General features: G+C 40.4%; 2 protein-coding genes across 3 annotated transcripts; both read left to right on the top strand.

Moving 5' to 3' along the window:
- Nucleotides 1-4,009: 4,009 nt before the first annotated feature.
- rbm12bb (RNA binding motif protein 12Bb) lies at nt 4,010-8,569 on the top strand. Its single transcript, XM_030371196.1, has 2 exons — nt 4,010-4,158; nt 6,229-8,569. The coding sequence occupies exon 2, from the start codon at nt 6,251-6,253 to the stop codon at nt 8,168-8,170; it is 1,920 nt and encodes a 639-aa protein (XP_030227056.1). The 5' UTR covers nt 4,010-4,158; nt 6,229-6,250; the 3' UTR covers nt 8,171-8,569.
- A 267-nt stretch (nt 8,570-8,836) lies between these two features.
- gra (granulito) lies at nt 8,837-22,065 on the top strand. 2 transcript variants are annotated; one of them, XM_030371219.1, is made up of 6 exons: nt 8,837-9,476; nt 13,788-13,889; nt 14,399-14,454; nt 14,562-14,616; nt 15,065-15,171; nt 21,855-22,065. In XM_030371219.1, exons 1-6 carry the CDS (start codon nt 9,458-9,460, stop codon nt 21,900-21,902), a joined length of 387 nt encoding a protein of 128 aa, XP_030227079.1. In that variant the 5' UTR covers nt 8,837-9,457; the 3' UTR covers nt 21,903-22,065. The 2 variants fall into 2 exon arrangements, with proteins under 2 accessions (XP_030227079.1, XP_030227078.1); XM_030371218.1 differs by having other exon boundaries at nt 14,559-14,616.
- Nucleotides 22,066-26,470: the final 4,405 nt, after the last annotated feature.

Below are 26,470 nucleotides of genomic sequence, written 5' to 3'. Positions count from 1 at the left end.
TTTATGAGGACAACCAGGGGGCTATTGCACTTGTTAGGAACCCTGTGCAGGCAGAGATGTAAGCACTTGGACATTTAGGTCCACCATAAGAGAAGAGAAGATAACACTTGTGTACTGTCCCACAGATGACATGGTTGCAGATGCTATGACCAAGCCTGTCTCCAAACTCAAGCTAATGAAATTTGCAGGGGTGATGTTTGGTGTGTAAATGTTCGACATTTGACTGCATGCTCTTTTTGATTATAAATGTTTGACATTTGACTGCCATGTTATTTTTGGATTATAAATGTTTGACATTTGACTGCCATGTTCTTTTTGATTGTTTATTTGAATATGTTAAAGTTGTACAGTATACATGTCATTCATAAATGGGAGTGATGATATATGTATGATTGCATGTAACTGTAGTTATCTGTTCAGAACCAAAAGGAGACGCTGTTGCGCCATGTCTGTGACCATATAAGGGAATGTCCGAGACATTTCCCTCTCTATGCACTTGGCTCTAGGAGAGCGTGCGTCTGTTCGCGGTTCACAAATAAACTACGCCAGTTCGGCTAAAGAGAGAAATCTATTAGAATTATTATTCCGCCGTGAGAGTGTGACTCTGCTAACAGGCCCAATCTGGGGAGAAATCTATGCCATAAACAGAAATATTATAGGCCTTTATTACACGGGTCTTCTCAATGCCGTGGAACGCTCCGTTCACTTGCATGGGTAGTAGTCCGGTGTCTTGTCAACCCCAGCGTCTTCGCTTGCTAAGCGACTTCAACGTCTTTGGCGGACTATTTCACTGCTGATCAACGCTACGAATGCTGGTAATGAATCAATTGTAAAAAGACACACCATATGAAGTTATTTTCCAAATAAGATCTGAAAAGCTTTTGAAGTTTATTTACAACACTATTTACATGGTTTTTGAGTAGTACACTTTGACATTTTAATCATATTGTTTACTCTGTACAGTGACAAAGAGTATACAGTAAACAAAGCAAACTCTTTGTATTGCAGGTTTTATTTTGTGATGTTTTTGTGATGTTTTAATGTTGCGTTGTTAATGTGTTAGGCAGCTTAGATGTTCTTAGATGTTTTGTTAACCTGATTCCTCTCCCACTCTGTTTGAGTAAAATTGTGCTACTGCTGCAAAATCCCTCTGCTTTTGTTTTTTCTTTTCTTTAATGTGTTTGGAAATTACTTTTAATGATATTTACTAGATATTATAAATTGCCTAAACACATCAAATATGTATATACCCTATACCGTTTGATTATAAGGCCCAATCTCATTCCTTTGCTACATAGAAAATCTCAGCCCTAGCCCTTGCTGTTGCGCGTTCACGCGCCGTGGAGTCATGTCCCAATACTGTTTAAATGTAGCTTAAGGGGTAAGGGGGAGGGCTAACATCCCCTCAAAATTGAGATTTTCGATGGGCACCCTCAAAGCGCTTCAGTTCTGACTTGCTCCCACAATACCTTGCGAGAAAACGGAAAATCAAGAAATATCCTAGACAAGATGGAGGGCGAAAAGATGAGACAGGATTGGAAAAACACAAATGTAAGTGTTTTCTCTGTAGTTAACTATTGATTATTTTATTGATTATACTCTGCAGCCCGGCCGCAGTCTTCGAAGCCCGGCCGCGGACTCTCGGAAGATCGCGAAAGTACGATCACGGGCTCTGCAGCCCGGCCGTCGGACTGCAGAGTGGGCCGCCCGACCCCGGTTCTCGGCCGGGCTGCAGCCCATGATCGTGCTCTGCAGCCCGGCCGAGAACCGGGGTCGGGCGGCCCACTCTGCAGCTCGGCCGCGGTCTTCGAAGCCCGGCCGCGGACTCTCGGAAGATCGCGAAAGTCCGATCACGGGCTCTGCAGCCCGGCCGTCGGACTTTCGCGGGCCGCCCGACCCCGGTTCTCGGCCAGGCTGCAGCCCCTGATCGTGCTCTGCAGCCCGGCCGAGAACCGGGGTCGGGCGGCCCACTCTGCAGCCTGGCCGTCGGACTTTCGCGGGCCGCCCGACCCCGGTTCTCGGCCGGGCTGCAGCCCGTGATCGTGCTCTGCAGCCCGGCCGAGAACCGGGGTCGGGCGGCCCGCGAAAGTCCGACGGCCGGGCTGCTAGACCGGGCTGGATATCATGTCGTATGATATCCAGATCTTCCATGTTCTAGTGACTCCAGGTTAAAAATAAGCTTTATACTAATATATTATATTATATTAGTAACATTCTATAAGTAATATTATATATAGCCTACTAATATATGATATTATATTAGTAATATTACATGGTTAATCAATGTAATTTTTGGCAGTACTATATTGTGTACATAGCTATTATATATTGTATGTAACATATGGCCATATCACCCAGTTCTGGCATATAATTCCTAATTCCTTCTTATTCGTTTTCTTTCAGGACATCGTTGAGTCCACTGCCACCAGCCCCCCCACCTCTCCCTCATGCTCCTCCACCCCAGGCACCTCTTCCACCACCCAAGACACCCCTTCCAAGAGGAGAGTGCCAGGGAGCAGGCGAGGCATGAGGAGAGCGAGGCAAAGTTGGCGGAATGGTGGAGAAGATGTGATTCTCCACCATTCTCTCAAAAGCTGAGAGAGAGTGTGTGTGTGTGTGTATTTTTAGGTGTGCGTGTGTGTGTATTTTTAGATGTGTTGTTCAGTGTTTCTTATTTAAATAAAGTGTGTCTTCTAAAGTGTTCTTGTTCATAACCGATTATTATCTAAGGGTGCACTCACACTAGGCCAAAATATAAATACCATTTCAGGTTAAACATCTTTGCAATGGGTCTTGCTCGTTGCCCGAGACAATGGCAGCCAGTCTGTCTCTTGTAACATTACCAGGGGTCTGGTTATCTGCTAGGGGGCACGGGGAGGCCATGATGACGTCACAGGGTAGGGTTGTCCCATTTATAAGAATCTACCCTGTGCAACTGTTGGGAAAAATAACCTGCTGAGTACATCACATGTACATTACAAATATAGCTAACTCCTACCCTAGCCTGATGAGCACATCACATGGCAGTCACATTACAATATAGTCAACTCTTAACACATAACACAAACATGATAATATAGTCAGGTCAAGGCCAGAGCCAAGGCCCCATTTCCCAAGCAGGCAAATGGTAGACACTCAGACAATGCACCAGTCATCCTCAAGAACGGGAGAGCCACATTAATTTATCACACAGGAGACACTTTGAAGCTCTCCCCCGTTAGGAAGAACACAAGAAGATACACATGCATATACTAGGGCCTGGGAGCCAAGGTCAAGCAAAAACACACAGAACCACACACACCTCAAACGCACACACCTCATCGAGAGGAGGATACAGCATAAGACTGTATCACACAGGGACTCTGCATCTTCTTCTGAAGCAGACCTTCCACGGAGGCGAAGCTCTGGACGAACCATCAGTGCTGATTAGGGACTTAGACATATTCGATCTCTCACACTTTATGACTCTGTATAACCGTTGCCACTTTACTTAATAAATCCAAGGTCCTCGTGCCGACAGACTTTATTACCTCTCCGTCTCATTTCATCTGGTCCAGTAACTAGACAGACCGTTTTTCCCCTCACAACTATTCATGTAGTCAGTCAATGATCAAACTAGTAGCATGAATATGAATTACAGTCCAAGCAGGTTAGGCAAGGCAAGGCAATTTTAATCTTTATAGCCCGTTTTTACAAACAGTTTGTCTCAAAGAACTTTACATAGCATGAGCATCCTAACAACATCCTCTTCCCTTAAACCCTCACATCCAATGCGTAAAAACTCAGAGGAAAACCCTTTTAACAGGGGAAAAATTGCAGTTCGTGCAGAGGGATGGAGCTGTGGAGAATATGGGGAAACACAGAGAGACTGCGAGACGCCATGGCCAAACTACAAGTTGCGAAAGGTGTGTGTGTGGGGGGGCTCTACTTAAATGTAGTCTTTCTCCCCTAACCTTTATATAAAGTTATATTGATCTAAGTGTGTTTTTCGTTGCTGCTAAATGTCTCCCAACAGCTCCCCCATCTGGCGGGGCTCAAGGCCACAACAAGAGGACTCACTCACTACAGGAACGTGGCGTGGGACGGGCCTGCATTTATCTAATAGATCAAGTTTGGTTTCTGCTGAAAATACATTTCTCATCAGTGCTAGCCGTTTGTGTAAGTTTGGACATTTAGCTAGACCTGATTATATGTAAAATATGCTTAGATAGTGTAACGTCGGTAGCTGTGCTGAGGGGTGTAGCCGCCTAGCTAGCGCTTGAGGCCTGGTTAGCTTGATAGCATTCGTTAGCAAATACACACACCGACTTTGTTATGATGATGGCATAAATAAAGGCACTTAAATCTTTATTTTTTTCAAGTAGGCTTTTATGTTAGCCCTTGATGATGTATAAAGCATTTGTTTTATTATGACTAGAAATTCCAACAAACTAGCGGTAGCTTACTACACGGTTGCCAATGATTAGGCCTGCGTTGTTTGTTAATTGTAAAAAACTCATTTTAATCTCATTGATTTAATGTCAATCTCTTAACGTTTGGTCACCTCATGATGAATAATCATTTTTTTTCCCACAGCGACGTGTTGTAATGTCTGCCTTCAACTTCACAGCTAAGAAGGACACCTGTGTTTTGCTAGTCACTGTTAGTAGTGAATATGGGAAGTGAATGATTCGTGTTAACCGATGGCCTGGTTAGAAGTGTGGCAGTTTTGCATTGATTAAAGTTAGATTGGGCTAGTTTTCATATATTTTATATGTGGTCTTGTACATTCGTTTGTAAAGCATTAGTTGTACACGTTTCTTTTGAAACCGAATGTTCAATATGCTGTTAATACTAGTTATCTTAGCTTTTAGTTATAAAAGTATTTGCATGATCTGAGGGAAATTCTCTCTCTGACTGTGGCCTTATACCTATGTGGAATCTCTGGATCTTGTTTAAACGTTAACAAAGGTAAAGTGGTGATATTTGGTTTCATCAAAGATTGTACTAATGTCACCAGTGACATCCATTGTCTCACTGGAGTTTTAATTAGGCTAGTGGTTACTTGTTAAATAGGAAGTTTGATATTTGTTTCCAAATTGCTGTAATCACATGTTTGGTCTTTTTATTTTTTTCCCAACCTTCACCAGAAAAAGAGTGCTTCAGAACTCAAGATCTATGTCAAGCAATTTGCAGAAATCCGGATTTTCCAAGTACAGCTCAAATATTTAGTCAGCATTACTGCAAGTCTAACAATTGCACAATTAGTTGAGCTGAGCAATGCATAATGTAAAACCTAGAATGAAAAATAGTCGTGCCAGGCATTCATGGCCACACCATGGTCAACTGATATCAGATAGTAGCAGTTCAGATAATTTTGTACTTCAAGATTTGATATTCTGGGTAGGGAGTAACTGCTCCAATACAGATTTTGGTTGGGGTATAAATAACATTTCTTCTTCAGATGGACTGTTTTGTAAACACACTTTGTCTTCAAATTCGCCAACCCTCGAAGGTTAAGATGGTTTGTTAATCATAGTGCGTGGATTCTGACTTGTGAAGTGTGTTGGATTCTACTGTACTGGTCCTGATTAAAACAAAAGCATGTCAAGTTTTTTTGAGCTGGAATGCAATTAAGGCTGGAATGCTTTTCATGAAAAACAAGAGTTCTGCCATAAGTTTTAGTCAAAATGTTTTTCAGGTTATATTTTAATACTCATGAGGAACCTTTGGTCCTAAATGCTTCATTATGGAATATCATTTTTGGTTGTTGGGCAATTATTTTGAGCATCTTGTTGGTTGCATATGGTTGGTTGTGTTAACATTATTTTTGTAGATTGGTTTAATGCACTCCTTGGCCATAGGTGAGTGTATTTACCAAGAGCCATCTCATATCACACTATTGGGTGTCTGAGAAGATAATAGGCTCATAAAATGGCAACATTTTGTTATTTGACTAATCCTCTTGGCATTTTGATAAAGGAAATGGCAACTTGATTGTATTTCTTTCATTCTGCAATCAAGAGTGATTGCTTTGTTTTTGTTGGATTTTCCAATCTATTTGTTGAGGACTGCTCTTAAATTCTTTCATGCTTGTTGCAGTGGCTATCTTTAATGGTGTTCCTCCATGTATTGAAGTACACCCTTCCAATGAAGTTCAGTGGTGTTGTATTGGACTGCCTAGGAATGAATGGTGATCAAGCAAGGCTTCGTCAGCAATAATGTGATTCTGTACCCCTCTGTCTGCAGGTGCTGTTGTTTTTGCGTCGGCATGGCGGTGGTCATCCGTTTACAGGGCCTTAGAATCACAGCAGGTTCCGAGGACATTCGCAATTTCTTCACTGGCCTGAAAATCCCTGATGGTGGGGTGCATATTATTGGTGGGGAGAATGAAGAGGCTTTCATCGTCTTTGCTTCTGATGAAGATGCAAGAAGAGCCATGATACGTTCAGGAGGCTGTATCAAGGGGTCCCCTGTTAACTTGCTGCTGAGCAGTAAATCGGAAATGCAGAGCCTTCTGGAAGAAAGTACAAAAAACGCAGAGCTGGATCAGAAGAGACCACTGAAGGAAGATTCAAGACGACTCCATGGTGATGTTCCAGTGGGACCTAGAAGAACTAACCACCCAGATGCAGGCAGGAGTTCGGGTGGCAGGGCAGGTCATTCTGTGACCAGGTACCGGAGGACTGCATCTCCCTCCAATGATGACTTGTACGTGTTTCTGAAGGGAATGCCCTTCTCGGTGACTGAATCTGATGTGAGACAGTTTTTTGATGGTTTGCTGGTTGATGGCATAATCTTAATGAAAAATGGGCGTGGTCAAAATAATGGGCTAGGGCTTGTTAAATTTGCAACAAGACAGGATGCAAGAGATGGCATAAAGAGAGATAGGGGATACATTGGTTCACGGTTTGTGGAAGTGTATTTGGCAACTGAACAACAATGGCATGAGCTTGGTGGTGTTGGAGGTTACAACAATAATGGCAAGTTTGAAAAAGGAAAGTCACCACAGGAACTTGCAAGGCATCCACGTCGCCTGAGATCACGATCCCCTTTTGCCATCCTGCCCAACTCTGCTTGCACTGAAGAGTTTTGTGTTTTGCTGGAAAATCTGTCTTATTCAACTGTTAAAAGAAACATTAAAGAACTTTTCCACCATGCAAGGCTTCAGGATGACCAGATTCTGTACCTGCTAGACAGAGGGGGTAGGAGAACAAGATCAGCATTTGTGCTCTTTAAAAGCCTAAGCAACTACTGTGCTGCCTTGACTCGCCACAAAGAAGAATTCCTCAACAGGAATGTGTATATATCTCCTATATCAAGAGAGAAGATGCTCTCCATTCTGGAGTCACGTAACCCCAAGGATGGACCTTGTGAGGCGACGGAAAGATTTGAAGGAAGCCCTCCAAGTCGGCAAGGAGATCCATACAACTCTGAGAAAGTGTGTCTCTATGTTCAGAATATGCCCTTTGATGTGCGAAAAGTCGAGATCATGGACTTCTTCTTCGGGTTGAATATAACTGAGGATAGTGTTCTCTTGCTTCGTGACCACAAAGGTGCAGGTATTGGAGAGGCTTTGGTTGTCTTTCAGTTTGAAGGAGAGGCTATGAATGCTCAATCTCTAAATGGGCAGAGGTTTCTTGGGTCACAAGTGGTGTTGAAATGCATTGCACGGTCTGAGATGCGGGAGTTCGGTGTGGGGCCCCCAATGCTTGAAGACCCAATGGCATGTGAAGAAAGGCATTCTGCACGGAGCAGCAGCGAGGGACCCTATCCTGGTGACATGGACTACCCAAACATGAGGGAACCATCCCATGCTGATATGCCGATGGCTAACCTCCAGGTTCAAATCCATGGTGGCAGCAGTAGGGATTCTCTTGTGCATTATCCTCAAGGGGGAGGAAATGGATCATCGCACACAGACATGGCTCCTCCTGCACAGAATTTCGATGGTCCCACATGCCTAAAGCTTGTCAACTTGCCGTCTCAAATCAAGATGGATGAGGTCTATGACTTTTGCTATGGATATCGTGTCATCCCTGGATCTGTCTCACTGCAGTACAATAAAAATGGCATGCCAAAAGGCTCTGCAACAGTAGTGTTTGAATCTCGTCAGGAAGCATTAACGGCAGTTCGAGAACTCAGTGGAAGACCAATTGGTAATCGAAAAATACAGCTTGTTTTTGTGTGAACATGGGGTGTGGTTTGGGGTTATGGTATTTAAAACAAATGGCATATCATCTTTAATTATGTTTTCTTTTTTATTAAGCCATTGTTTGTTAAATTGATTCTTTATTTTGAGATGATCTTTAACCTTAAGTCAATGTATCGTCACTTTATTTTATTTTGAATACAGATGTTATTACCCATAATTGCTTCACCTAATTGAACGTTTCACGTAAGCATTATTTTGTTTGACATCTGTTGTGAAAAGATCTGACACATACATTTGGAAAGGGAATGAATTTTTTTAACTATTTTAGGAGGAAAACCTTAATGCAAGATTTACATCTCAACATTGACATTGTAAACAATTAAACTGCGGTCTTTGCAGACAGGCCAAATAAATGAATTGGTTTTGACTCATTTAGGATTTGTTACTTATCATTGTCTGTATGCACATTTTTGCATAAGAAGTTGTTATTTAAGGTTTACTTTTCATTTCCAGTCATGACTTGATGCCCCACAAGGCAAAGGTAAAGAAGTAAAGTATTTTCAAAAAAGGAAAAGTTTTTTTAATTGTAAGCAAGGTGAGACTTTTAAAATGTTACCGTAGTTTATTTCATAGAAATTAAACACAGCTAATACTGTTATTTAGCTACTACAGAATAAAATTGAAGCCCGTCATTCAAAAAGGAGCACAGGACAAGAATGGGAGCTGATCGTTCATAGGCCCGCCTCTTATTAATTGTATTATGAAGGGTTCACAGCATAACTAACCCAATTATTAATTAATTAATTAATTAATAATTAAGCCAAACCCACCCATGTATTCAGTTTAATCGATGTAGTGGTGTTATTGGTTTCATGATGCATTGTATTTCAGGTTTCTATTTTACCATGTTAATACAAATGTATTAATTGACCTGCATCCAACAATTTAACATGGAAAAAATGCAACAAGACCTTTATTTATTGGTCAATTGTTTTTCTTTATAGTAAACTTAATGTGACAAGTGCTCGGGTTTTAATAAGATTGCACTATGGAGAAGGATCCCGTTAATGCTGCAGGAAAAGTTAAATATACAAGTAATTATTCCGTTTATAGTTTTTGTTTAAACCATGCAGGATGTTCAGAATAAGGTGGATGTAATAATGTGGGCTCTAAAAGCTGTAAACATCGACAAAGTCAGTCAACCGGCTGATTGGTAGGCCTCCGTGGAGGGATATCAGACAGATCCAACTCTCAGCTGATTGACAAGCCACCGCGGAGGGATATCACTCATCCCGCTCTGGAAAACCAACAACGAGGGAGTGCATGTTCCCAGGAGAGACAGGTGAATGATTTATAAAGGACATTTTAATTGAATATATTGTACAAAGCAACATCGTTATCAACATAATATGCTTAATTGGACTCGGTTGATCAAGATGTGTCCTGTTAAGAGAGGAAGATTAGTCTGGTGGTCGAACTGATAAAAGTGGTCGGTCCTAGCTCACCGACCGAGGCGTGCTATCATCAGCACATCCTACTTATCACTCACAATGTCATGGTTATTGTCGGTTTACCGGTTTAAATACTTTAAACCGAAATTAATCAACTGAACAGTTGTCTTTTACTGGTTAATAAACTGAACAGTTGAATTTTACTGGTGAATTAACTGAACGGTGAACTCATGGCAGATGTCGGCCGAACTGCTGGGTCAGGGTCTATGCGTGTGATGCTAGGCACTAGGTGTTTTATCTTCATAGACCCTGGTAATGATGACGCTGAAGATGGCAGCCGATTTGCAGTAGCCGATTCGGCATTTAAGGAAAAGTTAAGCGATTCTTAACGAGCTGCATGGAGCGACTGATTCTCCGTTCTTTAACCTCCTAAATCGCTGCGGTAAAGCCACATTAATTAGTTTAGATTATCTAAGAGAGTCTAAACATTCTTTAAAAACAGTTTACGATTTATGTAACCTTTATTTAGTTTGTTAAAAGATTTCAGAGATTTCACTGCTTTCTTTACATCTGGACCATATTAGAACTAGTCCTGATTGAAAACCACTACACCTAGACTCTTCAAATCTGTATTAGATTATCACAGTGAGGATATACATTATGGAAAACATAGTTTCAGATTTGTGAAACTTTTACCCTATTTGTGAAAATGCAAAGAATGCACATTTTAATGCTTTTTAGGGGTCCAGACCGCATTAGAACTGGTCCTGATTGAAAACCACTGCACCTAGACTCTTCAAATCTGGACTAGATTATCACAGTGAGGCTATACATTATAGAAAACATAGTTTCAGATTTTTTAAGCTTTTACCCTATTTGTGAAAATGCAATAAAGGCACATGTCAGACCGCATTAGATTGTCTTGATGGAAAACCACTACTCCTAGTCTCTTCAAATCTGGACTACATTGATAATCATCACCTCGTGATACACATCAGCTCAATGTACCTCAATCCTGTTCTTGAGAGAGAAATTATAGATGTTGTAAACAAATGCAAAAACAAAACTGACATGATATTTTGAAACTAAATAATCGGAAAACACCCAGGAACAGATAGAGAGCGTAAACTTAAAAAAGGTATATCAAAACAAATTTCTAGGTGCAATTATTGATCAACTATTCATACAGTCCAAAACTATCAAAACTGTCCAAAGAATCTTAAAAGCCAGAAAAAATGTTACGGAACAATATACAGGCATTGTTTTCTGAAAGGGATTGTGGTTATAAGTAAAAAGGACAGCTAAACTTCAAGGTCCACCGCACACAAACGACCAACAAGAGCATTTGTATCAGCATCTACAGAGTTAAATTGTGGATTAAGTAAAATGTGGAAGTACAGAAAAGCCAAAACGTAAGACAGTAAAACAAATATAAAGACATAAGCTTTACAAAGTACAGAAATTTAGAAGAGTCTCTGTAACATGGTCATTCCATTTCCTGTCTTATTTCCATCCAAATTTCTTATTTTAAACTCACTCATTTTTAACTTTTTATAAAGTATATTGGTTAATTAGTTCTTTCAAAGGAAATTTGTTTTTCTCTCACCTTTCATGTAACTGGCTTCAGTCAATCACCTTCACTGCTTCTCCCAGTTGAATTCCCCTTACTTTCACCAAAGCTGTTAGTGTGGCCTTTGTTAGAATAAACATAATTCAGACATGATTGTGGTTGTTCTTCATTTGATTTATATTTAAAGACCCCATTTTCCACACTGTGTATCCTGTCTACTGGCTGCAAAATTGTTTTTAACTATGCAATTTTAAGTTATTCTCTGCATTAAAGGGACACTGTAACATTTAAGTAATTGATTAACTTAAATCAATATCCTCATTCATAAGTATGTTTTTATTGGTGTAAAATCACCTCTGCCAATAATCTGAATCATCCTCCTGAGTGGAGAATTACAGATATTAATATTACATTTTGTACATTGAGCAGGCAAGTCTTATGGAGGAATCCATGTTTTTGGAATGTCATCAGGTGCATTGTTTAGAATTGTTCTTGTCCTTGAAGGCCACTGTAGCTTCTGTTATTATTCAATAGGGGTGGGGTTACCCAGGGAGCGTTGCATTCTAGAACTTTGTAGAACTTTCTTGATGATGTGATATTACACAGTGCCCCTTTAACGCAACCTTTATAAGTGGTGTCTGCTGACAAAGTAAACTGCTTTTTGAGTCTGATCATGTCAGAATCACACAGCTAATGACACAAAGCTGTTTTCTGGGTTCCAACTTCTCCTTTTGAGAATCTGCTGCAGTTCTATTGCGGTCTGGACCCCTAAAAGGCATTAAAATGTGCATTCTTTGCATTTTCAAGAATAGAAAAAAGGTTTCAAACATCTCAAACTATGTTTTCTATAATCCATAGCCTCACTGTGATAATCTAGTCCAGATTTGAAGAGTTTAGGTGCAGTGGTTTTCAATCAGGACCAGTTCTAATGCGGTCTGGACCCCTAAAAAGCATTAAAATGTGCATACTTTGCATTTTCACAAATAGGGTAAACGTTTCAAATATCTGAAACTATCTTTCCATAATGTATTGCCTCACTGTGATAATCTAGTCCAGATTTGAAGACTCTAGGTGTAGTGGCTTTCAATCAGGACCAGTTCTAATGCAGTCTGGACCCCTAAAAGGCATTAAAATGTGCATTTGTTGAATTTTCACAAATAGAAAAAAGGTTTCACAAATCTGAAACTATGTTTTCCACAATGTATATCCTCACTGTGATAATCTAGTCCAGATTTGAAGAGTCTAGCTGTAGTGGTTTTCAATCAGGACCAGTTCTAATGTGGTCCAGATACAAAAAAAAAGCAGTGAAATCTCCCCTCTTTTTTTTTTTAACAAACTAAATAAAGGTTACATAAATTGTAAACTGTTTTAAAATAATGTTTAGACTCTCTTGGATAATCTAAACTAATTAATGTGGCTTTACCGCAGCGATTTAGGAGGTTAAACAACGGAGAATCAGCCGCTCCATGCCTCTCGTTAAGAATCCCTTAACTTTTCCTTAAAGGGTAATTCCGGTGTAAAATGGATTTGGGATATGTTTTGTATGATAACGAGTTGAAACGGTGGTTATGGTAAAAACGAAATCGCTATTTTAAACCACTTAAAAGGCTAGAAGTAGCCCGACACTTCTTTGGTAGTATAATAAGGGTCTTAACATACAAAACGAGGCATTGAGAACTTTAAGTGTACGGATTGTTTATTAAAAAGGACATTTTATACACACAATACCATCAGTAGAGCACCCGTCGACGCCATTTTGTTTTTAAGACTCGATAAGTAGATTGGCGAACACAGAGCTTGCGTGTTGCTGACGGATGTCACAATCTCTGTGTTCGTCAATCTACCTATTGAGTCTTGAAAACAAAATGGCGTTGACGGGTGATCTACTGATGGTATTGTGTGTATAAAATGTACTTTTTAATAAACAATCTGTACACTTACAAAGTTCTCAATGCCTCGTTTTATAGGTTAAGACCCTTATTATACTACCAAAGAAGTGTCGGGCTACTTTTAGCCTATTAAGTGGTTTAAAATAGCGATTTAGTTTTTACCATAACCACTGCCCCCATTGTTCCAAGTTTATAGCGTTTTGATAGAATCGGCTAAAAATAGCCAACTGAAGAAAGCGTCTATATGCGGTTTTTGTGCTCCAAAACGAATGTTTCAACCCGTTATCATACAAAAACATCCCAAATCCATTTTACACCGGAATTACCCTTTAACTGCCGGTTCGGCTGCTGCGAATCGGCTGCCAGCTTCGTCTCGTAATGTCAGTCCGATTTATGGCAGGTCGACCGGTGCATGCCTAGTATGTTGAATAAAAAAAGACATAACGTCATTGACCAGTTTGTTCTCGGCTGTAGGGAGAAACCAAACTTTAGGCTGAAACCAAAGCTTTTACCTCTGAACTGTTTAGTTAACAACCGTCTCCGAGTGTCAATGAGTCACTAAAGGACATGTTTAGCATAAGTTAAATTTTGTCCTCTGCTAAATGTTTTGTTACATACCTTTTCCACTTAAAATACAATAAATTTGTATAATTTGACATCAAAGAGTTAAAGGTGGAGACAAAGTTATTAAGTATGACGATGTATTCCTTTGCAACTGCGAAGATTTGGATGTTATTTTGCAGTAATTCAAGTACTCTACAGGATGGAGGTAACGTTAGCGAGAAGGAGACTGCAGAAGCACCTGGAGCCGGCTCGACCCCTGCGGCGCAGCACCGTTGACCAGGGTAAAGGAGGGCATGTAGGGCTTTAGCCTGGACCAGGGTAAAGGAGGGCATGTTGGGCTTTAGCCTGGACCAGGGTAAAGGAGGGCATGTTGGGCTTTAGCCTGGACCAGGGTAAAGGAGGGCATGTTGGGCTTTAGCCGGGACCAGGGTAATAACACCATGTTGGCTTTAGCCTGGACCAGGGTAAGGAGACCATGTTGGCTTTAGCCTGGACCAGGGTCAAGGAGATCATGTTGGCTTTAGCCTTGACCAAGGTAAAGGAGAGCATGGAGGGCTTCAGCCTGGACCAGGGTAAAGGAGAGCTTTGCGAGCTTCAGCCTGGACCAGGGTAAAGGAGAGCATGGAGGGCTTTAGCCTGGACCAGGGTAAAGGAGAGCATGGAGGGCTTTAGCCTGGAACAGGGTAAAGGAGAGCATGGAGGGCTTTATACTGGACCAGGGTGAAGGAGAACATTGAGGGCTTTAGCCTGGCCATATAGTTATAGTTCTATTTACAACTACCTCCACTAGGGTCTGATGATGGATCCGCAGACACACCTGCGGGCACACCGGTGGAGCATGAACAGGTAAGGCTTCTTTGTGGCAAACCAGTTTAAAACATCAGTGCCCTGTATCGCTGTATTATTCCCAATCAGTTTATTAATGTTTATGCATCTTTTTGCTGTCCAAGAAGAATATTACTGTAGAGCAATTCTACAGTATAATTCGCCTACACACACCGAAGCAAGGTAAGGAAATACAGACATTTGATGGAATAGCTTACTAATTCCAATGTTTATTTTACTATGTCTAAACATAAAATATTCAATTTACCGGGTAGTATGGTTAAAAACCTTATAACCTAAAACCCTAACATGTTGCCCTGTCCCAAAATAACTTGACATATAAACAGCCATGAGGCTCATGTATTGGAAATAGAGAGTTATAAGGGTAATTATTTGGAAAGTGTAATCAGATTTTCATTATTATCTCATGTTGTCTGCAATTTTCGGTCCATAAAGACATTAAACACTTCATGATTGGTTGGTTAAGTCGTGATTGACTTCATATTGGAGTTTCTTATTTACATAAAAAAAAAAAAAATGATCACGTATGAATGTATGATTCACATATTGCTGTTTACTTGGCACTGCATGATGTAATGTTTATTAAGCATGTTCGCTAATTTTGTCTTAGGGAGAATATCCTACACGAGAGAGGTTCTATGTGAGCTGGCATCCTCACCTGTGGCCAAGAAAAAGCCTAAATATTTACCAGAGCACCCCATAGTTTTGGAAAAGGCGGTATGTACCAAAACCGTTGTCTTGGACCAACCCTATTCGTAGTACAGTTTTATGTAGTGGTTTTACAGGTGCTGTCAGAGCTACTGTAAATACTAGTAAATTACTATTTTAAACAACTAAGCAGCAAGTAGCCGGCAATAGCTCAGGAGGTAGAGCGGGTTGACTAGTACAGGGTTCCCGCGGCTCCTTAAAAAGTCTTAAATTCATAAATCTAAAAATAAGGCCTTAAATACCATTTAAAAAGTCTTAAATCCATCTTTCAAAAGCGTCCAGCTTCCTAGCCCCTCCGACAATGGCGTCACCATTTGTGGGTGTTCCCGTGGACCTCGGCGCACTTATCGTACAGGCGTCTCTCCGGAGACAGAGGGATTTTCGGGACAGAACCGATCCCTTGGCATTGTCTGACGATATTCTTTATGAGAGATACTGATTCTCATCAGAGGGTATTCGTTATTTGATCGTCCTTGTTGGACAGTATATAGGCAATGCTACACAAAGAAGCTGTGCACTTACTGTTGCGCAGTGTGTCTGTGTTTCAAGTTTAAAGGTGGCCCCACGTTCAACGTACATGAACCTTGGATAGTCACGTGCCCTGTTGTCCATTATCCCTTACATAACCGCTATGTCAGTGACACCAATTAGGCCAAGGCATTTTTTATTCTACAAATTCATATTATAGCTGTGAGAAATCTTTAAGAAAAATCCCTACAAGAGACTGAGTCTCCTGCAAGAATCAGGGAAACCTATTATATAGACACTTTCCAAAAATTAAACATTTAGAAGAATACGTGACACTTTGCTTTGATAGTTATATACCTCTGATTGGAGATTGATTGTCGGCGGCTCCTCCAAAATAATGTTTGTACCTTCAACTAAAAATGACATAATTAATTTACACTCAATCATTTCACATTTGATTAGCAAGACAATTTTTTAAGTCCATTGCCAATACATGAATACATACTCATTACAAACCACTTGGATGTCGAGGAAGTGAGGTCAGAGGACATCCCCCCCTTCCACTTCTACCATCATCGGCCGACCTTCGTTATTGGCGAGAGCCAGCTCCTCCGAAGTGGTGAAGGACAGTGGAGCGGTCCCCCTCCCAGTCGTATTAATTTGGGTTTTCTTTTTATTTGCTACAGGTAATCAACATGAGATTAAAGGTTGGAGCCTAGGCCATTGCAAATCAGAGGCTAGATTCACCTTAATTTTTTCAAATAGATGCTTACAACTTGCCACATTGAATAATATTTTTATATTTATTTTTGACTTGGCCCCATGTTCGTAGGAGCGTGCTGGCACCACATCTATGGGGGTAAAAGGCATGATGCATGATATTTTTTAGACAATATGCAGAATCTTTTCACTTAAGAATTAACACGGTCGGCTATTTTTTGCCAGCACGCCACCCAAGCCATATTATGGGCAACCGTGTTCCCCTTGGCTGTGATTTGGACTTTGAATTCCTCGTAGGAATTCATAATAATACACTGCTCGCCTTGGGTGAAATACACCGCTCTCGCTCGATTCATTTTGCATAAGGGTGAGTCAAATGACCAGATAAACGCCCCTTTTATGTGAACGCGCATTGAACCTAAAGCGGAAAACCTGGTTCAACTAATTGAATCTTAAGTGAGTGTCGTGGTACCATTTAACTCTGATTGCGAGTTGCGTCTCCGTCGAGCCAGGTTTTCCCAAGAAAGCCTGGGTATGTTCAGCAAGGTTCGCGGTATACCCCCCTGTTCTGCTTTCGTTTCTATCGTGCCTCCAACCCCATCTCCGAAATCAACCGGGACAGCAGCAACAAATCTCCGGACAATGTTAGGTTGCACGTCAACGATGAAAGCAGAGTTACTGTGGTGTCTGAACACCGTGACAAGACACCAATCATACAAGTCAAATAAGAGAATTGGAGACTTATTCCGTGCGATGTTCCCAGACTTTGATAGTGCCCACACCTTTGCATGCGGTTCCGACAAGTTTTAATGTTAATGCTTTCTTGTATTTACTCTCCTTATAGTTTTCAGATGATATAGGATATAGTGTTCAGATGATAGGTCTTACTGTTGTGTTTTATCGGTTTCATCTTCCCTGTACTCTACTGCACAATGTGCGCAAGAGGTCATTTTAGTTTCTGTCCAAAAAGCTTACTGATAGTGGAAATATGTTCAAATAATTTTTTTCATTAGTGTTGATTGTGTCGTTGGGCTTAAATTTCATTTGAAGTGGCATTAAAAAAAGTCTTAAAAGTCTTAAATTTAACTTTCATTAAGCTGTAGTAACCTTGTAGTAACTGGAAGGTTGATTGTTCGACCCCCGGCTCCTCCTAGCTGAGTGTCGAGTGTCGAAGTGTCCCTGAGCAAGATTCCTCACGCTAACACCCTAATCCGGACGAGCTGGCTGTAACCCTGCGTGATTGACTCCGCTGTTGGTGTGTGAATAAATTGTTGTGAGTCACTTTAGATAAAAGCGTCAGAAAATCCCCGAAATCTAAAATCGTCTACACATTATGCCTTGTACGCAAATCACAAGAAGTTCCAGTGCAAGCCTTAATTATTTTTTATTGTTTGCGTTATGTCTTGAGCCCAGGGCCCGGTTTCTCGAAACCTTCTTAACACTACGTCATTCGTAACCTCTACTTTAAGCTCTACTTTAAAGGTCCCATGACATGCTATTTTATGTATTCTTTATTATAGGTATTAGTGGGCAACTAACACAGTATTCAAAGACGTTCCTGAAATTCAGCCGTTGTGCAGAGTTACAGCCACTCCGAGCCAGTCGCACATTGAGCTTCCCCCAAATGCGTTGTTTTGGTGTCTGTAGCTATAATGCAAATGAGGAGGAGCGAGGCGGGTCAAGGAGGAGGGTGGGGGTGTGGCCCTGAGCAGCTTGCAGCCACGGTACCATGCGCTCTGTTTACAGTGGATGTATCACAATGGCGAGGCGCACACAGCCATTAGCCGTGTTCTGTAAATATTCTAGAGTCCTGGAGCTCTATATCTAAATATTATCATATAGCCTACATAGATATCTATGTCCTATAATATATATTATCACGGCCCAAAGCTGTGTGAGCCGATATTATGAGTCAAACGACCGCGTTGGGTTCTCCGACGTTCCTGGTTCTTCCATGTCCACATCAATGTGAAGTAGACTGAACCGCGACAAGGAGGAGAAAGGGATTGTTGCCGGGCAGCGCTTAGGCACCTCCGCCTCCGGCGGTGGTCCCTCAGCGGGGCTCAAGCGGGAGACATTCGCCGCCAACAATCCCTTTCTCCTCCATGTCGTGGTTCATGTTCTTGAGGGAGTCAAAGCCAAGTTCCTTCCCCCCAATTCATTCTCAACCTTGGCTGAGATAACCCCCACTACGAGTCTCGTTGTAGAAATACCAGAGACGAGAGTCCGACGTGTTATGCGCCATAACACCAAAAGCAGAACGGTTATCCAAATAACAAGGAAATGTACAACACTTGCGTTACAGTCTATATCTAAATAATATCATATAGTACATAGATATCTATATCATATCATACATATTATCACGGCCAAAAGCTGTGTGCGCCTCCAGACGATATTATTGAGCACAAACGACTTTGTCGGGTTCTGCGACGTCTCTGGTTCTTCCCCTTTCACATCAATCTGAAGTAGACTGAACTGTGCGCTGCCTGCTGCCGGCTGCCCGCTGCTGGGCGATGGTGCCTCGCGGCAACCGGCGGCATTTCGCAGTTCATGTACTTCAGCGATTCAAAGCCATAGTTCCTTTCCCCCAATTCCTTCTCAACCTTCTTAACCCCCACGACAGTCTCGTTGTGGAAATACAAGAGACGTCAAAGAACCGACAAGAAACACTTTACAGAAACGAGTTACAGTGTGTGTATTCACACACACACATGTGGCGCTCGCACGGTCGTGTCTCATTGGCGGGCCAACGTCTCTGGGCGGGCCAGGCAGAGTAAGGGGAGGAGCTTAGATGCTTTATGACGACATAAATAAAGACATTCCAAATCAGCGTGCTTGAGCCTCCGTTTTTTTCAAAGGCGAGCAGAACAGCTAGTGCTTGTTTTACACCAAACGCAAGTTTTGGCCACTGGGGGACCATAAGCAGGCTAGAGGAACTCATATTTATGTTAGAAAACCTCATAAAGTGAGATTTTCATGTCATGGGACCTTTAACAACTCACGTGTTTCACGCAACGTTCTTCGCTACGAATCTCTTTCGTACGTCTTTAGTTGGTAAGGTTGGTCTGAAGCGCTCGTAGAACCTTCTTAGCTCTACTGTAGTGATGTTTCAGCTCCTGATGCTAGCCGCCGCCACTGTACAGTAACCTTTAAAAATCCCCGTTGCGCATGCGCTATTGTGTTTCATTTGATTGTTTAGTTTAGTTTGGTACAATCAAAGGTAATATGAATAAATGTATACTTTGTCGCAAACAGTAATAACAAACTGTCCATGACGAAAATATATTTTTATTATAGTCGGTATCTTCTCGCTAAATAAAAAAACGCACTTCCGCGGCAGACATCCACGCACAGAAACATCCACCAGCACACCGGAAATCGGAATATAAAAAAAAATAATCGGGCGTTACGTAGTGTTTACATAAATGAACGGGCGTTAAGTAATGTGTTTACATAAATGAACGTAATAAACTACGTTATAAAATCGGATAAACGCTTCCGGTTTTGGACAGAAGACTTGACACTCGCTGTTGACTTTTAAGCTGGAGTTTATGGCTCTTCTCTTTCTGTAAATACACACCTTATTCAGAATTCTTATTCAGAATTCCCTCTGTGTTATACTGCAATCATCTCAATTTAATATTTGATAGGACACAAACTGATAATCGTATTGTAAAGCTGACAGGCATCAGAGATTGAGGCTAATAATTATTTTAAATACAGCAACTATGAGTGGACAGGAATAGTTAGAACAATTCCTTTATACAGTAGCTTCACCTTTTCTGACATATTTATATTAGGTCTAGTTATGTTACATTCTGTTGTCTTAATATAATAAGGTTCGACTGCACTCCAACATAATTTATTATGTTATTAGCACTTTTGCATTCATAAATTCTTACTCTGAACCATCATTAATTTATCTTTCGTACGTCTTTAGTTGGTAAGGTTGGTCTGAAGCGCTCGTAGAACCTTCTTAGCTCTACTGTAGTGATGTTTCAGCTCCTGATGCTAGCCGCCGCCACTGTACAGTAACCTTTAAAAATCCCCGTTGCGCATGCGCTATTGTGTTTCACCAATATACAGTATTAGTATTATATAGTATTGGAAGCGTATATAGTATTGGAAGCGAGGTCGGCTCGACTCGCTTCCAATAATTTCAAAAACGCTTAAAAATGATTGTATATATTTTACAATTCAAAAATGAACAAAACTGTCTTCTAAATTGAGGAAATTATACTGGGAAATGAATAAGCTATTATAAGCAACGAGTAAGTGGTCAAAATACTTTTTTCAACCACTGACTCTTTCCCTTGACGGTGTGCAAAGCCCACACACAGACAGGTTGCAAGAACCAAAGCAGTCTCAGCATTAACAGTTATTAAACAATACACAACTGTTAATCAGACTTCATCTGGCAATGAACCTGGGTGAAGCCAAATATTTTTATATATTTATCAGGCATCTCCCTCAAGGATACCAAAACAAAAGCTCTTCACCTCTGAATTGTTCCCAACTGTCTGCCAGTGTCAATGAGCCACAAAAGTTGACATTAGCATAGGTTGTATTTTGTCCTCTGCTAAATGTTTTCTTGCATGCCTTTCCACTTGCAATACAAGTAATTTGTATCATTTGACATCAAAGATTTAAAGGCAAACCTCAGCTAGCTAATAATGGGACTGAGGGGTATCAATCATTTGTTGGTAGAGAGGAGACTTCCAAAATAAAAAGAAAACAGGAACTAGTGTAGCTCGCCTGTCGTTAGTGGAAGGGGTATTGGCTGTGTCAATAGAGCGCAACAGTGACCGCCCCCTTTTTAACAGCTCTGGATCCGGGACTAAATTTCCCATTCATTCTCAATTGACTTTTCATAAAATCGTTATATTAGGAGTTTTAAGCCTGGAACCAAGCCAATCATCTATCAGGGTAGTCGTGACCATAAAACAAGTTTTCTCTGTTGAAAAACTGAAGAAAAGGCAGAGATACAAGACTGTGTATATTGTTTTTTGTGAACAAGTGAAGGAAATACTTATCCCATAAAACCATTGAGAACATATTCGCAATGGTTTCAACCCAGTAGTTTAGCGGTTTTCTTGCATCTTATAACCTTTGTCATTATTATATTGTTTTTATTGTTAATACAATGTGTCATATATTCTGTGGGTGGGTGTTTTATATGTATAGTGTATAGCGTTGTCTTCGACATTGTACGAGCCCCCGTTCCTGACTGCAATCACCGCGTAATAACGTTACTCCTTTTTATTACATGTGAATTCAGTCTCTTATTCCAGTCACATATTCATTCAACATTATGTATTCCTTGCTTTTATACTACTAAAATTACTAAATAACACTGCTAGTGCTATATCATATATATGTATTTTATGGCATATATTCTATATCAACAGATTTGTCAACATGTACAGCTCCTTTCCTCTACAGCTGTATAGGATGTGCTTATTGATTAACTGTGTGTGTGTGTGTGTGTGTGTGTTTTACAGGGAGAACATCATCTCGTGCTTCAGGAAACTAGAAAGGAATCACTTTGAACTTTGGGTGAAAAGAAAAATCTACAATAATTGTACTTTTGTTTCTTTTTTTGATATTTTATTAAAATACTTGAAAATCATTTTTAGGCATGGCCTTTTCTGACAAATTTGCTGCTGAATTGATTTATGTTACACAATTAAAATTGTATATTGTTTAAATCTCTTTTGGCCTACTTTGTTGAGAATATGATTCTTTGAAATTAGTTACAGGTTTCTATTTTCATTTGATTTTTTAGTTTAGTTTGGTACAAGCAAACTATTCATATAAATGTGTATATATATATACATTTATATGAATAAATGTATATATATATATATATATATATATTTTTTTTTAGTACATGAACTTTATATATATGTATATTTTTATTATAGTCGGTATCTTCTCGCTAAATAAAAAAACGCACTTCCGCTGCAGACATCCATGCACAGAAACATCCACCAGCACACCGGAAATCTGAAAATAAAAAATACAAATCTGAAAATAAAATAAAAATCGGGCGCTACGTAGTGTGTTTACATAAATGAACGGGCGTTAAGTAATGTGTTTACATAAATGAAAGTAATAAACTACGTTATAAAATCGGATAAACGCTTCCGGTTTTGGACAGAAGACTTGACACTCGCTGTTGACTTTAAGCTGGAGTTTATGGCTCTTCTCTTTCTGTAAATACACACCTTATTCAGAATTCTTATTCAGAATTCCCTCTGTTATACTGCAATCATCTCAATTTAATATTTGATAGGACACAAACTGATACTCGTATTGTAAAGCTGACAGGCATCAGAGATTGAGGCTAATAATTATTTTAAATACAGCAACTATGAGTGGACAGGAATAGTTAGAACAATTCCTTTATACAGTAGCTTCACCTTTTCTGACATATTTATATTAGGTCTAGTTATGTTACATTCTGTTGTCTTAATATCATGAGGTTCGACTGCACTCCAACATAATTTATTATGTTATTAGCACTTTTGCATTCCTAAATTCTTACTCTGAACCATCATTCATTTAATATCTGGCTCTAATTGTCCATAATATTGTTTTACCGTGTGCTCCTGGACCACCTTGAAAGGTTGAATATTTAGTTTTAAAAACTTGTAAAGGTGTGCGTTTAGCCTACTCCATTGCAACGTATTTTTCAGAACTGACTTTTCAGCACTGACTTTTCAGAGATTTGACCACACAGGCGCAAGCTTTGAGTCACTTGAATATTGGCAGTGTTCTGTCGCGCATATGTTTTGAAACTCCTGACAGTCAAATCTGAAGAAAAAAAAAAACGTTCCTGGGGGCGGGACCATTTAGCTCTAAACCTATTGGTTGCTCTCGGCTGACGTACATTCCAATCACGTGTGCCGTTCACCGGGCTGTGCGTGATTGACAGTGCTCTGCCGATGAAAAGAATGTGATTGGAATGTACATAAGTACATTCCATGGGGTCAGACAACTATCATGCCGTCGCAGTCCACCGCCAAGACTCCCCCATCCGCCAACACCCGCATGGGGATAAAGGCCGATCCATACCTCCGGATCCGGACGAAATTCGTCCGTCGCCCCAAACGTTGCCCCCGGAACTACCCTTCATACCTCCGTCTGGTTTCAGCGTTCTTATGGATGTTACGCAATAAATCCTCTAGAGGGCAGTAACAGTCGTTTCACAAATGAACGGCATCGACAATGCAAACATGAAATCTGTAGAGATGATTTTGCTTTGCGTCATCCAAAATCGGCAAAAAAAAGTGCCAAAAAGTGTGCGGTGGCATGTGACACCCCTCACCAACCAGCAGATTATCTCCTCAAAATGTTGTTAAATGACCAGTTACAACTCATTGCCAAAGCAGGGGAACAATAACAATAAACAATAAAATAAAAATGTCAGGTATATAGTATAATATAAGTACAAAACGTCAAATACTATATATAATATACATATCAGCAGAGCCGGACAGTAACGGAGTACATTTACTTGAGTACAGTACTTAAGTAAAATTTTGAGGGATCTGTACCTTACTCGAGTATCATTTTTTGGGAGTACTCTTGACTTTACTCAAGTACATTTGAGAGGCAAATATTGTACTCTTTACTCCGTTACATTTCTATCCATAACCATGAGTACCCGTTACTCCTTCTGAAAAATAAAAAATAAAAGGAGAAAAGAAAAATCACGGAAACCCTCAATTTGTTTTTTCCCTCTCAAACGTGATTCCCTCTCAAACTGATTAGGACAGCCTTCAGCCTATCAGCAATCACCTTCGCTTTCCGCCAACTCCATGGTCAGAATTAGATGAGACGATTGTTGATTTGATTGATAAAAAAACGGAGAAACTCACACATACATAGAATTGTTAGCTGAATTTTCATTTCTGATATTGCATATTTATGTAAGCTGAGCAATTGTTTTTATGTTCTTGAGTATACTGTTATACTGTATACTATTGTGCTATTGCCATGGTAAAAAGATGAAAATTACTTGATTTTACTTTCAATTCCTTTTACATTCTCCAAGGTGTTAACATTTTTCAATACTCCATGTAGGACGTTTCCATACATAAATGTAAACACTGTGGCAGTAGTAATGCAATATTTAGAAAAAATACTCTTGTACTCTTGATACTCAAGTACTTTTAAAAACAAGTACTTCAGTACTTTTACTTAAGTAGACATCTGACTGTAGTACTTTTACTTGTACTTGAGTAAAATTTAGCAAGGGGTATCTGTACTTTTACTCAAGTAAGGAAGCTGTGTACTCTGTCCGCCTCTGCATATCAGATATTATACTACTCTATCTATTGTCGCGAATGGTCTGACTTTTGACTCTATACTGCTGCCTCGATTTCCGGTGGCATTGCTCCGGTTCTCCCGGAGCACTCCGGATTCGTAAGCTCAGAGGCGACGGACCCATTTACGGACGAAACACCTCCGGGACCGGACGAAACTGTCCGTATCCGTATTTACCGTAGGGTGTGAATGGGCCTTTACGCCTCGTTTCCAAATGCGTACATTCTCGTATGCGATCAAACCGTCTCCGACCAAAAGTCCATTCATTCCTATGTGATTCTCCGTAATGTCTGTTTTTCCTCCGAGACTCCTCCCCTCCGTCAAATTTCTGTCCGGTATGTCCGTAATATACGTTCAAAAAATGTAACTTTCGCCGTCGTTTTACGGAGATACCGTATGGAAGTTTTTTTGTTTTTCGCAAAACATGTAAGTACCTGGCAGGCCAAACTCCTCGCCGATCTCTTTCCAAGCCTGGTTGGTTTTGTTTTTATCTCTGTATATGTCGATCCTCATGTTCCAAAGTACCGGTCTCCTAAAAACTGCCATTATCATACGCTCCCCCATCTTTTGTCCGTAAATAAATTCATGTCCGTACGAAAAACATACGTGTGTGGAAACGAGGCGTAGGGAGGGACGAAGGATGTACACGTGCCGTTCACCGGGCTGTGCGTGATTGACAGTGCTCTGCCGATGACAAGAATGTGATTGGAATGTACGTCAGCCGAGAGCAACCAATAGGTTTAAAGCTAAATGGTCCCGCCCCCAGGAACGTTTTTTTTTTCTTCAGACTTCACTGTCAGGAGTTTCAAAACATATACGGATTGAACACTGCCAATATTCACGTGACTCAAAGCTTGCGCCTGTGTGGTCAAATCTCTGAAAAGTCAATGCTGAAAAGTCAGTTCTGAAAAAATACATTGTAATGGCGTAAACGTACACCTTTGCAAGTTTTTAAAACAAAATATACAACCTTTCAAAACTTATTTCTCAATGTATGAACACCTGTTTGCAGAATCCCATTTACAAGGTTTCAAAACTGGGAAACAATGAAATACACTGTTAGAACAGTGCCAGATTTGAAACTCTGCAAATGAGCTGGTGAAATTGTTTGAACTTTGAAAATGTGTTGGTGAAAATGATGAAGAAGATAAAATAGAACACAAAATCATGTTTACAGATGTTTGAATTTTTGTTTGAATTTTTTTCAGGTTATAATCTATTTTTTCAGTGTAGCAAAACCTTTTTTACAAGGTGTTGAGTTTTCAAACCCAGACTTACAAGCCTTTGAAACTTTTTTTTTCAGGTTTGAATTATGGCAGGAAACTGGCTCCATACTTAACAACCAGACCGTTACCGGTGTTTAAAGACAAGCTGACCATTTAGAGACAAGTGGCTCAAAAGTGGGTCAGCTCAATAAACAACAGCGGAGGAGCTATGATGCCAATTTTTAAATAATGGTCGTCAATAAGGCAGTGTCAAGTTACAAATGCCAAGCTGCCAAGAAGTTCGGGGTCACGGAGTGTAACGTAAGAAGATGGCGAGCACCAAAACAAGTCTCAAAGATGCCAACAGTTTGGGAGGAGCTGTCACGTTAAAATTGTACCGGGGGCGAAAATTGTACCGGCCTACGTCATCAGTTTACATCTTGACAACCTGCCTGGCAACAAACGACGCGATCGTCTGTTGCCGGGCAGGTTTCAAAAAACATTCGGCTCATGTTTCCAAAAGACGAAATTACATAATACAGATAACGGATCGCTAGATAACACTTGTTTTTACTTTATAT

Source organism: Gadus morhua, chromosome 11 (genome assembly GCF_902167405.1).
Source record: "Gadus morhua chromosome 11, gadMor3.0, whole genome shotgun sequence".
NCBI classification, from domain to species: Eukaryota; Metazoa; Chordata; class Actinopteri; order Gadiformes; family Gadidae; genus Gadus; species Gadus morhua.
The sequence above is the reverse complement of the archived record's forward strand: the minus strand, read 5'-3'. Positions and strand labels throughout refer to the sequence as shown.